This window comes from Mirounga leonina, unplaced genomic scaffold (genome assembly GCF_011800145.1).
Source record: "Mirounga leonina isolate KUSES-001 unplaced genomic scaffold, KU_Mleo_1.0 Mir_198, whole genome shotgun sequence".
In the NCBI taxonomy this organism is placed as follows: domain Eukaryota; kingdom Metazoa; phylum Chordata; class Mammalia; order Carnivora; family Phocidae; genus Mirounga; species Mirounga leonina.
Window position 1 is genome coordinate 24636 of NW_023270497.1, and position 15095 is coordinate 39730.

Here is a 15095-nt window from a genome sequence, read left to right on the forward strand (position 1 = left end):
CAGCATTTTGCGAGTACATACTAGGTATAAAAATTAACTGTTGCAAGGTCTCTACACTGAGGTAAGTTCCCTCTAATCGTGCGTAAACACAATGATAATATGACCAATATGGTGGTAGGTGCTTTGTTGCAATATCTGTGGTAGCTGGAAGCCTGGCATATTGAAACCATGTACTAAACACACATGTAAAATAGAGAAATATAGCCATTTTGTGTCTCTCACCTGAAAACTGAGGTATAGTAGTTTTATATTTATTTTTCTGTACTTTTTAAGCTAAAACAATTTCTCACGACATCAAAGAAAATCTTGAGACATTAACTTAAACATATGAGAAACATGAAAAAGCCATAGCCATAATTAAGAGATATATCACTTTAATATTAACTAAAAGGCATGACTATGAGGCTCTTTCAACACAGAAGTACACAAATTTTAGAAAACTGGGAAGGCATAATATTTCCTAACACCGTGAGTAAATTATGTGTGGCATACTAACAAGATATACAGAAATAACAGAAGTGTGATGTGTACTGCAAGATATACTTGTTATGCAATTTATTTGGATTAAAAAATATTGTATAATAACAACAGAGATGTATGATAGGATGCTAAGGCAAACATCTTGTCATGAAGTGAAAGATTAAAGACATAATTATTCCTCCAAGTCTCATTTTTTTCTGTCGTTTGACCACATCTTCTTAAATAAATGCCTAACCGTCCTTTCAAACAACTCTGACTCCTTATAATTCCTTGCCTTCCAGGCATGAACTGAGCCATGGAAGATGCAAATGACACCACACAGTATACTTCATTCTTTTAGGGCTCTTTAACTGCACTCAGACCCATCTGTTCCTCTTTTCAATGGTGCTCATGCTCTTCCTCATCTCCCTGATGGGCAATGCCCTCATGATTGTGCTCAACCATGAGGACCCCAGCGGCACACACCCATGTACTTCCTGCTTAGCCAGCTCTCCCTCGTGGACATGACGCTGGTCTCCACCATAGTCCCCCAGATGGCAACCAACTACCTGATGGGCACCAGGTCCATCTCTCCTGCTGGCTGTGGAGCCCGGAGTTTACTGTTTCCCATGCTGGGAGAGGGTGAGTGCTTCCTCTTAGCGGCCATGGCCTATGACCGCTATGTGGCCATACGTCACCCCCTGTGCTACCCCATCCTCATGAATCAGAAGCTCTGCTTGCACGTGACCACAGGCTCCTGGCTTCGGGGAGGGGTGGATGGGCTGATGCAGCCTGGTGCCACTCTGAGCTTCCCTTACTGCAATTCTCGAGAAATCAACCACTTCTTTTGTGAGGCACCCACACTCACGCACCTTGCCTGTGCCCACGCTACCTTTTTTAAGTTTTTCACGTATGTGTGCTGCCTCCTGATGCTCTTGATCCCTCTGTCTCTCCTTTTGGCTTCCTACAGTCTCATCTTGGCTGCTGGGCTCCGCATGCGGTCCACTGCAGCTCAGAAGAAAGCGTTTGTCACCTGCTCCTCTCACCTGGCTGTGGTGGGGCTCTTCTGTGGCACTCTCCTACTCATCTATGTGCGGCCCAAATCCTACCGCTCAGTGGCCCATGACAAGGTGGTCTCTGCTTCTTACACCATCTTCACACCTGTGTTGAACCCCCTTATCTACAGTGTGAGGAACGAAGACGTCAAGGGGGCTTTGAGACAATGGCTAGAGAAACATTTTCTGGGACGTCTATAGTGAGAGGAATTGGATAAACTGGCAGCAGCCAAACGGGATCCATTATGAAATTTGTTATATCAATATATTTTGTTCTCACTTGGCCAGTTTTCACTATAGAAATATGTATTTACTTTATATTTAGTACATTAAAATTTACATTTGTCCTGCTTTCATACATCCTTATAGTATTTTTGTTCTGGACTTTGGACCTCAGCAATAAGAGTAAATGGCTGAGGCACTGTAAGTAAAAGATATGCTAGACATTGATAAAATAAAGGAGATTTTCAACTTTTAATGTGCATGGGCCCTGCTCATTGGATCTCAAGGAAACCAAACTTTAACCATTACCAGAGTCAGCAAATTCAATTTCTGACCTTGGCACCAATTGTACATCTGATTCATTTATAAATAACCTAAAATGGAGCATGTTCCAAGCATATGGCTAAGTGTAGAACCTCCCTGTTTTCCATGAGACTGAAGTCAGTCCTGCAGATAAACTAAGTCCTAAGTTTACAGTCCTAAGATAAGGTCTATAACTTTCTGAAATACCTTTCACCTAATGATTTGAACATTTCATGTTTTATGTCCTTAGTAAAGACTGTATCCCAGGCAGTTGTCCTAACCTGGACTGGAAAAACAAAACCAAAAACAAACCAAAAACAAAAAAAAAACCCTTTCTTTTAGAGATTTTAAAAGTTTGTTCATTTTGTGTCAACAACACCAACTCTGTGTGTGTGTGTGCAATTTTGAGGATGGATTATTTAAAGAGTGAATAATTTATTTGAAAAAAGCAATGTATCTCAGTTTTATATAATTTTGATAAAATAAATTTCAAATAAAGTTAAATGAATATGAAAAATATATAAAAATCTTGTAGGAAATATTGTCATAATTTTTGCTAGAAGAGGATTTTCTGAGGGTATATGTGAGTTAAAAATCATTATGTACAAGGTAAGCAGATTGACCTGTGTACATTTAAATATGTAGCGATCACTGGCTGGCTTAATCAGTAAAATATATGACTGTTGATCTCAAGGTCATGAGTTCAAGACCCATAATGGACATAAAACTTACTTAAAGAAACATACAGTAATCATGAAGAGTGGAAGTGAACATCTCTCTCTGAAAATAAGTAACACTAATTAAAAAAATAATTCACACATGATAGAATTAACCACATAAATCAACACAGACAATAAATTTATTCATAATAGTAATTAAGATAAAAAAGTCCCTTTTCCCACAGATTAAAATAAATATTTTCTATTGACTTATATAGATAAGAAATCATCTTTGTCCCCAATGAAAGCCCTAAGGCTGAAGGTTTCATCTTTGTGTTTCAATAAGGGACATAAATCTAATGGCTTGGGAGAAGTCTTATAATCTTTCTGCAACTGTTGAGTTGCAAGTTTTAGGATAATTAATTTTCCAAAAAAAAAATTTTGTCTTTTTTTTAAATTTTATTTTATTATGTTAGTCACCATACAATACATCATTAGTTTTTGTTGTGGTGATCCACAATTCACTGTTTTCGTATAACACCCAGTGCTCCATGCAGTACATACCCTCCTTGATACCCATCACCGGGCTAACCCATCCCCCGACCCCCTTCCCCTCTAAAACCCTCGGTTTGTTTCTCAGACTCCATAGTCTCTAATGGTTCATCCCTCCCTCTGATTTCACCCCCTTCATTTTTCCCTTCCTTCTCCTAATGTCCCCCATGCTATTCCTTATGTTCCACAAATAAGTGAAACCATATGATCATTGACTTTCCCTGCTTGACTTATTTCACTTAGCATGATCTCCTCCAGTCCCAACCATATTGATGTAAAAGTTGGGTATTCATCCTTTCTGATGGCTGAGTAATATTCCATTGTGTATATGGACCACATCTTCTTTATCCATTCATCTGTTGAAGGGCATCTCGGCTCTTTCCACAGTTTGGCTATTGCGGACATTGCTGCTACGAACATTGGGGTGCACATGGCCCTTCTTTTCACTACATCTGTGTCTTTGAGGTAAATACCCAGGAGTGCAATTGCTGGGTCATAGGGTAGCTCTATTTTGAAATTTTTGAGGCACCCCCACACTGTTTTCCAAAGTGGCTGTACCAACTTGCATTCCCACCAACAGTGTGAGAGGGTTCCCCTTTCTTCAGAGTATAGGGAAAGAGGGAACATTCCTCAAGTTCATAAAATCCATCTATGAAAATCCCACGGCGAATATCATCCTCAATGGGGAAAAGCTGAGAGCCTTTCCCTTAAGATCAAGAACACGTCAAGGATGCCCACCCTCACCACTGTTATTCAACATAGTACTAGAAGTCCTAGCAACAGCAATCAGAAAACAAAAAGAAATAAAAGGTATTCAAATTGGCAAAGAAGAAGTCAAACTCTCTTTTTCGCAGATGACATGATACTTTATGTGGAAAACCCAGAAGACTCCACCCCCAAATTACTAGCACTCATCCAGTGATTCAGTAATGTGGCAGGATACAAAAAAAATTTTTTTTTTTAAAAGAAGGACCTATACCCTATATATTTTGATTCTAAGGAAGTGGCACATTTAAAATGAAGAATATCAAATTTAAATGGTCTCTTGCCAAAATTCTTAAAATATGAATTTTAACATCTGAATGAACTACTGAGTCTATATCTGTGATTATCTCACATCATCTCAAACAAAAGAACATATCTATATATATTCAAGGTTTTTTAAAAAAATGCTGTTCCATATTGATAAGTACAAGTTTTTGTCCCAAAGAGAATGCCAGGTCCTTGAAACTGAAATGTTAGAATCAAATTCTTATGTTAATCCCCATACATTACATCATTAGCTTTAGATGAAGTGTTCCATGATTCACTGTTTGTGCATAACACCCAGTGATCCATGCAGAACGTGCCCTCCTCAATACCCACCACCAGGCTAACCCATCCTCCCACCCCCTTTTGCTGTTGTTGATGTTCGTGTTGTAGTTTAATACCCCTCTGTTTATCTGTTTTGTTTTTAAATTTCACATGTGAGTGACACCATATGGTATTTGCCTTTCTCTAACCGACATAATTTCATTAGCATAACACACTCATGTTCTGTTGACTTCATCGGAAATGGCAAGATTTCATTCTTTTGGTGAATGTGTTATGTAACATCTTTGCATATTTATCAGTTGATAGACATTTGGTCTCTTTCTATAATGCCACTCTTGTTGATAATACTACTATCAACATGGGGATGCATGTGCCCTTAGGAATAAGTATTTTTGTGTCCTTCAGCTAAATACCTAGCAGTACAATAGTTGTGTCATTGGGTAGTGCAATTTTTAACTTTTTGCCGCACCTCCATACTGTTTTCCAGAGTAGCTGCACCAGTTTGCATTCCCACAAAGAGTGTCAGGGCTTCCTCTAGCTCCACATCATCGCCAACATCTGTTGTTTCCTGTTTTGTTAATTTTAGCCATTCTGACAGTTGTGAGGGGGTATCGCATCTTGATTTTGACTTGTATTTACATGAAGTTGAATGCTCTTGTGAGTATTTTCATCTGTCTGTTAGCTCTCTGTATGTTTTCTTTGGAAGAATGTCTGTTCATATCTTCTGCCCATTTCGTCACTGGAAAATTAAATTTTGGGGTCCTGAGTTTGTTAAGTTCTTTATGGACTCTGGATGATAATTCTTCATCTGTTAAGACATTTGCAAATACCTTCTCCCATTCTGTAGGTTGCCATTAGTTGTACTGATTGTTTCTTTTAGGGTGCAGAAGCTTTTACCTTGATGAAGTCCCAATAGTTCCTTTTGCTTTAGGTTCCTTGCCTCAGGAGACATATTTCATGATAAATTTCTATGACTCATGGCAAAGAAGTGACTGCCTTTGTTCTCCTCTAGGTTTTGGATGGTTTCCTGTCTTACATTTAGGTCTTTCAACTGTTTTGAATTTATTTTTGGGTATGGTTTAGTAAAATGGTCCAATTTCATTCTTCTGCCATCATGCAATCCAGTTGTCCCAACATCATTTGTGGAAGAGACTGTCTTCTTTCTCCACCGGATATTTTTTTTCACGATGTGTTGAAGATTGGTCCAGGGTCCATTTCTTGGTTCTCTAGTCTGTCCCATTGATCTATGTGTCTGTTTAAACACCAGTACAATACTATCTCAATGACTACAGCTTTGTAATAGAGCTTAAAATCTGGAAACGTAACTCTTCCAGTTTTGTTTTTCTCTTTCAGAATTATTTTGGCTATCAGAGTCTTTTGTGGTTCTATACAAATTTTAGGCTTACCTGTTCTAGTTCTGTGAAAAATGCTGCTCGTTTTTGAAAGGGACTGCAGTGAATGTGTAGATTGGGCATGGTAGTATAGACATTTTAACCATATTCTTCCAATCCATTAGCCTGGAGTGGTTTTCCATTTCTTTTTGTCCTCTTCAATTTCTTGAAGTGTTCTATAGTTTTCAGTGTAGAAATCTCTACCTCTTTGGTTAGGTTTATTCCTAGGTATCTTGGGTTTGGTGCTATTGTAAATGAGACTGATTCCTTGATTTCTCTTTCTGCTGCTTCATTACTGGAAATGCAACAGATTTCTGCATATTGGTTTTATATCCTGCAACACTGCTGAACATATTTATCAGCCCAGCAATTTGATGGTAGGGTCTTTTAAGTTTTATACATAGACTATCATGTCATCTGCATATACTGAAAGTTGAACAAGTTTCTTGCCAATTTGCATGTTTTGTATTTTGTTTTGTAATTTTCTTTTTGTTGCCTGATTGTTAAGTCTAAGATCTCCAGTACTATGTTAAATAATATTGGTGACAGTGGACTTCCCAGTCTTATTCCTGACTGTAATGGAAAAGCTCTCAGTTTTCCCATTCTGGGGATGATATTGGCCATGGATATTTATATATGGCTTTTGCTGTGTTGACTTTTGTTCCATCTATCCCAACTTTGTTGAAGGCTTTTACATAAAATGGATGCTCTACTTTTTCAAATGTTTTGTTTTGTTTTCTGCACCTACTGAAAGGATCATATGGTTCTTACCCTTTCTTTTATTAATTTGCTGTATCACTTTGATAGATTTCTGAATATTGACCACCCTTGCAGCCCAGGAATAAGTCTCACTTGCTCATGGTGAGTAATTCTTTTAATGGACTGTTGTGTTTGATTTTCTAGTATCTTACTGAGAACATCTGCATGCATAGTCATCAGGGGTAATGACCTGTTCTTTTTTTAGTTTAGTCTATTAGTTTTGGTGCCAGGGTAATGCTGCACTCATAGAATGAATCTGGAAGTTTTCCTTCCATGTCTAATTTTTGGAACAGTTTGAGAAGAATAAGGTATTAACTTATTCTATAAATGTCTGGTAGAATTCCCCTACGAAGCCATTTGGCCCTTGACTTTTGTTTTTTGGGACATTTCTGATTACTGAATCAACTTCTTTGTGGGTTTTGGATTGTTCAAATTGCCTATTTCTTCCTCTTTCAGTCTTCATAGTATGCATGTTTCTAAGAATTTATTCATTTCTTCCAGGTTGACCAGTTTGTTGGCATATAAGTGTTCATAACATTCTCTTAAAATTGTTTGTGTTTCTGTGGTGGTGTTTGTGATCTCTCCTCTTTCATTCATGATTTTGCTTATTTGATTCCTTTCTCTTTCATTTTGAGAATTCTGCTTTGGTATTTATCTGTTTTATTCTTTGAAAGAACCAGCTTAGTATCATTGATCTGTTCTACTATTTTGATTTCTTTTTCTCTATATCATATATCTGTGATCCAAATCTTTCCCTTCTTCTGCTTGCTATAGGCTTTATGTGCTGTTCCTTTTCTATGTCTTTTAGATATAAGTTTAGGTTGTGAATTTGAGGAGATATGTGCAGGCCATAAAAATGAGGATGAATGAAACAGAAGAGGAAATCAGTGATACAGAAGACAAAAGTTATGGAAAATAAGGAAGCTGAATATGCGTACTATCACGACTGAAATAGGAAAGACAACTATTAGATCATGAAGGTAGACATAGGGAACTCAGCAACTCCATAAGTGAAATAATATCTGTATTGAAGGAGTCCCAGAAGAGGAGTAGGCAAAGGGGGCAGAAGGTTTATTCGAACAAATTAAAGTTCAGAACTTCCTTAAAGCAAGAAGACAAACAGGCATTCAAGCCAAGAGGCACAGAGAACTCCCCTCAAAATCAACAAAAAGAAGTCAACACCATGACATACTATAGTGAAAATTGCAAATTTTAAAGATAAAGAGAAACTCCTAAAAGCAGCTTGGGACAAGATGTTCTGAAACTACAAAGGTTGACAGATAAGGCTGGTAGCAGCCTGCCCACAGAGACCTGGCAGGCCAGAAAGGACTGGCATAATCAATGTGCTACATTGGAAAAATATGCAGCCAAGAATACTATATCCAGCTAGGCTGTTTTCAGATAAACAAAATTAAAGGAATTCATGTACACCAACTCAGCCCTGCAAGAAATATTAAAGGGGACACATAGACCAGAAAGAGATCCCAAAAGTAACAAAGACCAGAAAGGAACAGAGAAAATGCACAGGTACAGCAACATTACAAGTAACACGATGGCACTAAATTCATATTTTTCAATAATTACTATAAATATAAATGAATAAAATGGTCCAATCAAAAGACAGAAGATGTCAGAATGGTTTAAAAAAATGTTATACAAAAAAAAAAAAAAAAAGACTCATCAATATACTGCCTATAAGAGATTCATTTTAGATACAAAGACACCTCTAGATTTAAAAATGAGGGGGTGAGAACAAATTATCATGCTAATGGACATCAAAAGAAAGCTGGAATTTTATGCCAGAAGAAACAGATTTTAAAACAAAGATTAAAAGATATGTAGGAGGACAATATATCATCATAAAAGGGTCATCCAAACAGAAGATCTAACAAATGTAAATACTGATGCCCATAACTTAGGAGCAGTCAAATGTATAAATTAATTAATAATCACCTTAAAGAATCTCACTGATAATAATACAATAATAGTGGTGGACATTAACAGTGTACTCATGGCAATGGATGAATTATCTAAGCAGAAGATCGCCAAGGATACAAGGGCTTTGACTGACACCCTGGACCAGCTGCACTTACTAGATAGATATATTACTAGATATATATTCAAGACTTATTCAGAGCATTTCATCCTAAAGCAGCAGAAATTACATTCTTCTTGTGTACACATGGAACATTCCCCAGAATGGATTACATACTTGGTCGTAAGTCAGGCTACAACTTCTTGAAAAAGTTTGAGATCGTGCCATGCATATTTTCAGACCACAAGGTGATGAAACTTGAAGTAAAACACAAGAAAAAATAGAAGGACCACACACACATGGAGGTTCAAAACGTCCTACTGCAGAATTAATGGGTGAAACGCACATAAAGAATTTAAAAAATACATGGAAGAAAATGGAAATATGGAAGAAAATGGAAATGAAAACATGACAGTCGAGAATAATTGGGATGCAGCAATGACAGTGCTTTGAGGGAAGTATATAGCAATACAGGCCCCCCTCAAGAAACAAGAAAAGTATCAAATGCACAACCTAAGCTTACACCTAGAGAACGTGGAGAAAAAATAAAAAATAAAGTCTAAATCCAGCAGGAGATGAGAAATAATAAAGATTAGAGCAGAAATCAATGATAAAGAAATTAAAACAAAACAAAACAAAAAAACAGTAGAACAGATCAATGAAATTAGGAGCTGGTTCTTTGAAAGAATTAATAAGATTGCTAAAGCTCAAGTAAGACTTATCAAAAGAAAAGGGAAAGGACCCAAATAAATAAACACCTAAATGAAAGAGGAGAGCTCACAACGAACACCCAATAAATGCAAACAGATATAAGAAAATATGACCAATTATATCTCATCAAATTGGGCAATCTGGAAGACATGGATACATTCCTAGAAACATAAACTACCAAAACTGAATCAGGAAGTTATAGAAAACCTGAACAGACCCCAAACCAGTAAAAAGTATTCAATTAATAATCAAAAATCTCCCAACACACGAGTGTCCAGGGCCAGATGGCTTCCTAGGGGAATTCTACCAAACATTTAAAGAAGAATTAATACATATATTTCTGAAACTATTACAAAAAATAGAAATGGAAGGAAAATACCAGAGTCATTCTATGAGGCCAGCATTACCTTGATCCCAAAACCAGACAAGGACCACCATTAAAAGGAGACTTACAGACCAGTATCCCTGTTGAACAAGGATGCATATATTCTCACCAAGATACTGCCAATAGGATCCAACACAGTTAAAGGATTATTTACCACGACCAAGTGGGATTTATTCCTGGGCTGCAAGGGTGGTTCAACCTCTGCAAATCAATATGAAACACCACATAAAAAAGAAAGGACAAGAACCACAGGACCCTCTCAATAGATGCAGAAAAAGCATTCCACAAAATACAGCATCGTTTCATGAAAAAAACTCCACCATGTAAAGGGAGGGGAAACATAACATCGTAAAGGCCATATAGGAAAGACCCAAAGTAAATGTGACCCTCAAAAGAGCAAAACAGAGATTTTCCCCTATGTGCAAGAACACGGCAGGCATGTCCACTCTCACCACTGCTGTTCAACATAGTACAGGAAGTCCTAGCCTCAGCAATCAGACAACAAAACGAAATATAAGGCATCCAAATCAGCAAAGAAGAAGTCCAACTCTCATTCTTTGTGATCCATCTCGTTTTCCTGGTTACCACCAAAACCATATGTTCACCCTGACTGTGTCCAAGCATTTTTAGCTCAGGCATGGGACTGAGTTCCAAAACTCCAAATGTTCAGCATGGATTCATGTGGTTCCTCTTGTGGAGGATCTCCCATGCTGCTGCCTTTGGCCACCCTATGTCAGGAAAGCAATCGCACAACCATGAATCGGTTAGCAGTTTATGGCAATACAAAGCAGAAAGCTGGCAGCTAGACTCACTGTTCTCAGGCAGGGTTCCCGTTCCTAAAGCTGGGTCGTAAGGTAGCTCTATTTTTAACTTTTAGAAGTCTGGGAACTCTGTCACACTCAGGCACCTGCCATTTTCATGAGACTCCAGGGATCCTGAGACCACTCTGTCACACCCAGGATTCCACCTGGCTTCCCCAACTAAGCACCTTTAAACCACAAACACCGCCAAAAGAGCAAACTTCTAAATGTTACCATTTTGTGCTCCACTGCTTATAAAACTTTGCTGTATCCTCCTCAAGCCCCCCTTCCCTCCCCTGTATCCTCAGCTATGTCACACCAGATTCACGTCTCCATACCTCCTACTTTCCAAATGGTGGTCACTTTTCTACTTGTAGACCTGCAGCACTTGCTTTCCCAGATACTTGATTGATGTCCTGGGTGTTCAGAATGATCTGATAACACTGTAGCTGTATTTGAGGGAGGAGATAAGTCTTAACTTCTCCCGCTTGATCTTTCTCGTTGGATTCTGGACATGAAGACTGTGAACTTCATGACAGGCTGGATTTTGTCACCCCCCCTTCTATGAGAGCTGAATGTTGTTTTGTCAAGCAGGTAATGACTTCTGACAAAGCTTTATCCTTTCTAGTTTTAGGTTTATTGTGCGAAGATATACCAAACATAATATCTCCCATTTTCTGCACTTTTACTTAAGCTTTGATGGAGGAAGTGAGAGTAGCATCTACTCGACTGCCATGTTATCAACTTACCCCTGAAGTGTGACGTTTCCTGAGGTCTTAATGACCCATGTGTTCATTAATATTGGTGTCTGCGTTTTAGTGAATGGTGACAATGAGTGACACATTTAGCTTTCTACTGGTGAAGTCCTTTCTCCCTCACCATGAACTTCACTAGGGATACATCCCAAATATGATTTTTTCATCTTGAAGGAAAGTTAATCTGCTTTCTTTTAAAACATGGCTTCCAGACAATGATGTCAGCAGGGACACTGAGAAATCCATAGATCGTTGGCAATCTGAGCTTCCTGGTGACTGGCCACTCGAATGGGGACAACCTGAGAATGTCCTGGTGATTGGCCAGGACATAGTTGTGACATCACAAGAAGGCATTGTGATGCCCCAGGGCTGTTATAAAAGCCTCACAAAGACTGAAGCTGCACTAAGGAGAGAAATGGCCCTGGCCACAGCTCTTCCTGCTATTCCTCAAATTCTCTGCCCACTTCTCTGTCCCTGCCCATGGCAAGCCACTTGCCCACACCTCCAGCCATGCACCTGGCAACTCCTAGACCAGTTTCACACTGTGAGTATGGCCTGGCTACTCAGGGGCACATTCCCATTTCTCATATGGGAGCGGGACACTGGAAATCAGAGCACCAAGGATTCTCCGCCACCTGGGCCCCACACCTCTGGGTTCAGAACACGGCTCAGCACAGGAAAGCTGAGTCCACATCCTGACGGTGCACTGAGCACCCTACTACTTTGGAGCCCTCCAACCCAGCTCAGCACAGGGACCATGAATGATTGAATATCCATCTGACCCGATGTGCAAAATGTGTACAATGACTCCAGACTCCTGGCAGAGAGGGAGTTTTATGAAACAAGTAAGTACTGGGAGATGGACTCTCCTCATCATTGGACACAGTGCCAGTCCTTGAAACACATGCCCTCAGACCAAAGCTGTCTGACCTAGCTCAGCAGCTGAAATACTACTACTACTACTACTAATTGTTTTAGGATGAAGTGCTCTCAACATTTCTGTTAAGGCCATCTGGTCCAGTATGACATGCAAAGCCCTGTTTCCTCAGTGGTCTGCTTAGATGATCTGTGCATTGCTGTGATTGGGGTGTTAAAGTCCCTTCCAATTATTGCATTATTTTCAAAGTTTTTCTTTAGTTTTGTTATTAATTGGTTTATATATTTGGGTGTTCCCAAGTTAGGGGCATCAATATTTAAAATTGTTAGATCTTTTTGTGGCCTAGACCCCTTTATTATGATATACTGTCCTTCTTTATCATTATTATACTCTGGTTTACTATCTAGTATGTCTGATATAAGGATGGCTACTCCACCTTTCTTCTCTTGTCCACTAGCATGACAAGTGGTTCTCCACCCATCACATTCTGTCTGGTGGTGTTTGCGTCTAAAATAAGACTCTTGTAGACAGCATATTGATGGGTCTTGTTTTTTTTTTTTTATCCAATCTGATAGCCTGTGTCTTTTGATTAGGGCATTTAGCCCATTGACATTCAGGGTAACTATTGAAAGATAGGAATTTAGTGCCATTGTATTGCCTATAAGGTGACTGTTATTGTAATTGTCTGTGTTCCTTTCCGGTCTATGTTGCTTTTAGGCTCTCTCTTTGCTTAGAGGACCCCTTTCAATATTTTTTGTACGCTGGTTTTGTCTTTGCTAATTCCTTTAGTTTTTGTTTGTCCTGGAAGCTTTTTACCTCTCCTCTATTTTCAATGGCAGCTTAGGTGGATATAGTATTCTTGGCTGCATATTTTTCTCATTTAGTGCTCTGAATATATCATGTATGTCCTTTCTGGCCTGCGAGGTCTCTATGGATAGGTCTGTTGCCAATCTAATGTTTCAACCATTGTAGGTTACAGATCTCTTGTCCCGAGCTGCTTTCAGGATTTTCTCTTTGTCTCTGAGACTCCTAAGTTTTACTATTAGATGTCAGGGTTTGACCTATTTTTATTGATTTTGAGAGGGGTTCTCTGTGCCCCCTGGATTTTGATTCCTGTTTCCTTCCCCAAATTAGGGAAGTTCTCTACTATAATTTGTCCCTCTCTCTCTTTCTTCTTCTCCTGGGATCCCAATTATTCTAATGTTGTTTCGTCTTATGGTATCACTTATCTCTCGAATTCTGCCCTCGTGATCCAGTAGTTGTTTATCTTTTTTCTCAGCTTCTTTATTTTCCATCATTTGTTCTTCTATATCACTAATTTTTTCTTCTGCCTCATTTATCCTAGCAGTTAGAGCCTCCATTTTTGATTGCGCCTCATTAACAGCCTTTTTGATTTCGACTTGGTTTGATTTTAGTTCTTTTATTTCTCCAGAATGGGTTTCTCTAATATCTTCCATGTTTTTTTCAAGCACAGCTAGCATCTTGAAAATCATCATTCTGAACTCTAGTTCTGATGTCATACTAATGTCCGTATTGATTAGGTCCCTGGCAGTCAGCACTGTCTCTTGTTCTTTTTGTTGAGGTGATTTTTTCCATCTTGTCATTTTGTCCAGAGGAGAATAGATGAATGAGAGAACAAAATGCTAATGGGGTAACAATGTCCCCAGAAAGTATACACTGAACAGATCAGAAAAGACCTGAAACCAGGGAAAAGAAAGGGAAAGGAAAAAAAAGAAAAAGAAAAGAAAAAGATAAAAACAAACAAAAACAAAATAAAACAAAAATAGAATATGATAAAATAAGATCAGGATGGTGCATAGATCAGTGCCACACATTACATTTTGGGAGTGTTTTGCTCTGTTAGAAGAAAGTGCCTCCCAAAATTTTAATGAAAGAAAAACTTATATATGTACAAAAATAAGGATTAGTACTATGAAGGGATAGGGTATGAGTGTAAAGACGAAAATTATAAACGATTTTATAAGAGGAATTGATAAGATAAGAAGTTGTTTGAAAAAAAGAAAGAAGAGGATTTAAAAAAAAAGGGGGGGGAGAGAATATGAACAGGCAGGAGACTAGAACAAAGCCATACACTAGAGATTTAGGGTATATTTTGTTCTGTTAGAAGAAACCGTATCTCAAAATTTAAAGAGAGAACAACATATATATACCAAAAATAAGGGTACCTACTATGAAGGGATAGAATATGACTCTAAAATTGAAAAATAAAAAAAAAAAAATATTTGTTTTAAAAAAGGGATTGAAAAGATGTTGTTTGAAAAAAGGAAAAAGAAAAATTAAAAAAAAAAAAGACAGTTAAAAGATTAACTTTGACAGGCTAAAGTATCATAGTAAGAAAGTCATGAATTCTATTTGCAGTATTCCCCTAGCGCTGGAGTTCTGCCGTTCTCATTGATCGGTAAACTTGGTCTTGGCTGGCTGTTCTCGCTGATCTTCTGGGGGAGGGGCCTGTTGCCATGGTTCGCAAATGTCTTTGCCGGTGGTGGAAGTGCCCCGCCCTTGCCAGTCTGGGATAAGTAATCTGCTGGAGTTTGCTCTCTGGTAGCATTTGTTTCCTGCAAGCTTCCCGTAGAGCCTGGGAGGACGAGAGTGAAAATGGTGGCCTCCCAATCTCTGCCCCATAGGAGCCGAGAACTCCGGGCCCCACTCCTCAGTGAGCCCCCAGAGAAAAGCGGTCAATCATTCCTTCTCCCCAGTCTGGGTGCACACTGTGCTCACCCGGCCTGTGACCGAGCATTTCTCTGGCACCCGACCCCATGTGGAGTCTCCAAACTCCACAGATCCCTGCGGTGCACTC

General features: G+C 38.7%; 1 protein-coding gene across 1 annotated transcript; it reads left to right on the top strand.

Annotated features, from left to right (window-relative positions):
* Nucleotides 1-792: 792 nt before the first annotated feature.
* Nucleotides 793-1800, top strand: LOC118024485 (olfactory receptor 2T33-like; the record flags this gene model as incomplete). Its single annotated transcript, XM_035026414.1, is given in 2 exon segments — nucleotides 793-928; nucleotides 931-1800. Coding segments are annotated over 2 exon segments (921 nt in total), but the record flags the coding sequence as incomplete, so codon positions are not given.
* Between the last annotated feature and the right edge of the window lie 13295 nt (nucleotides 1801-15095).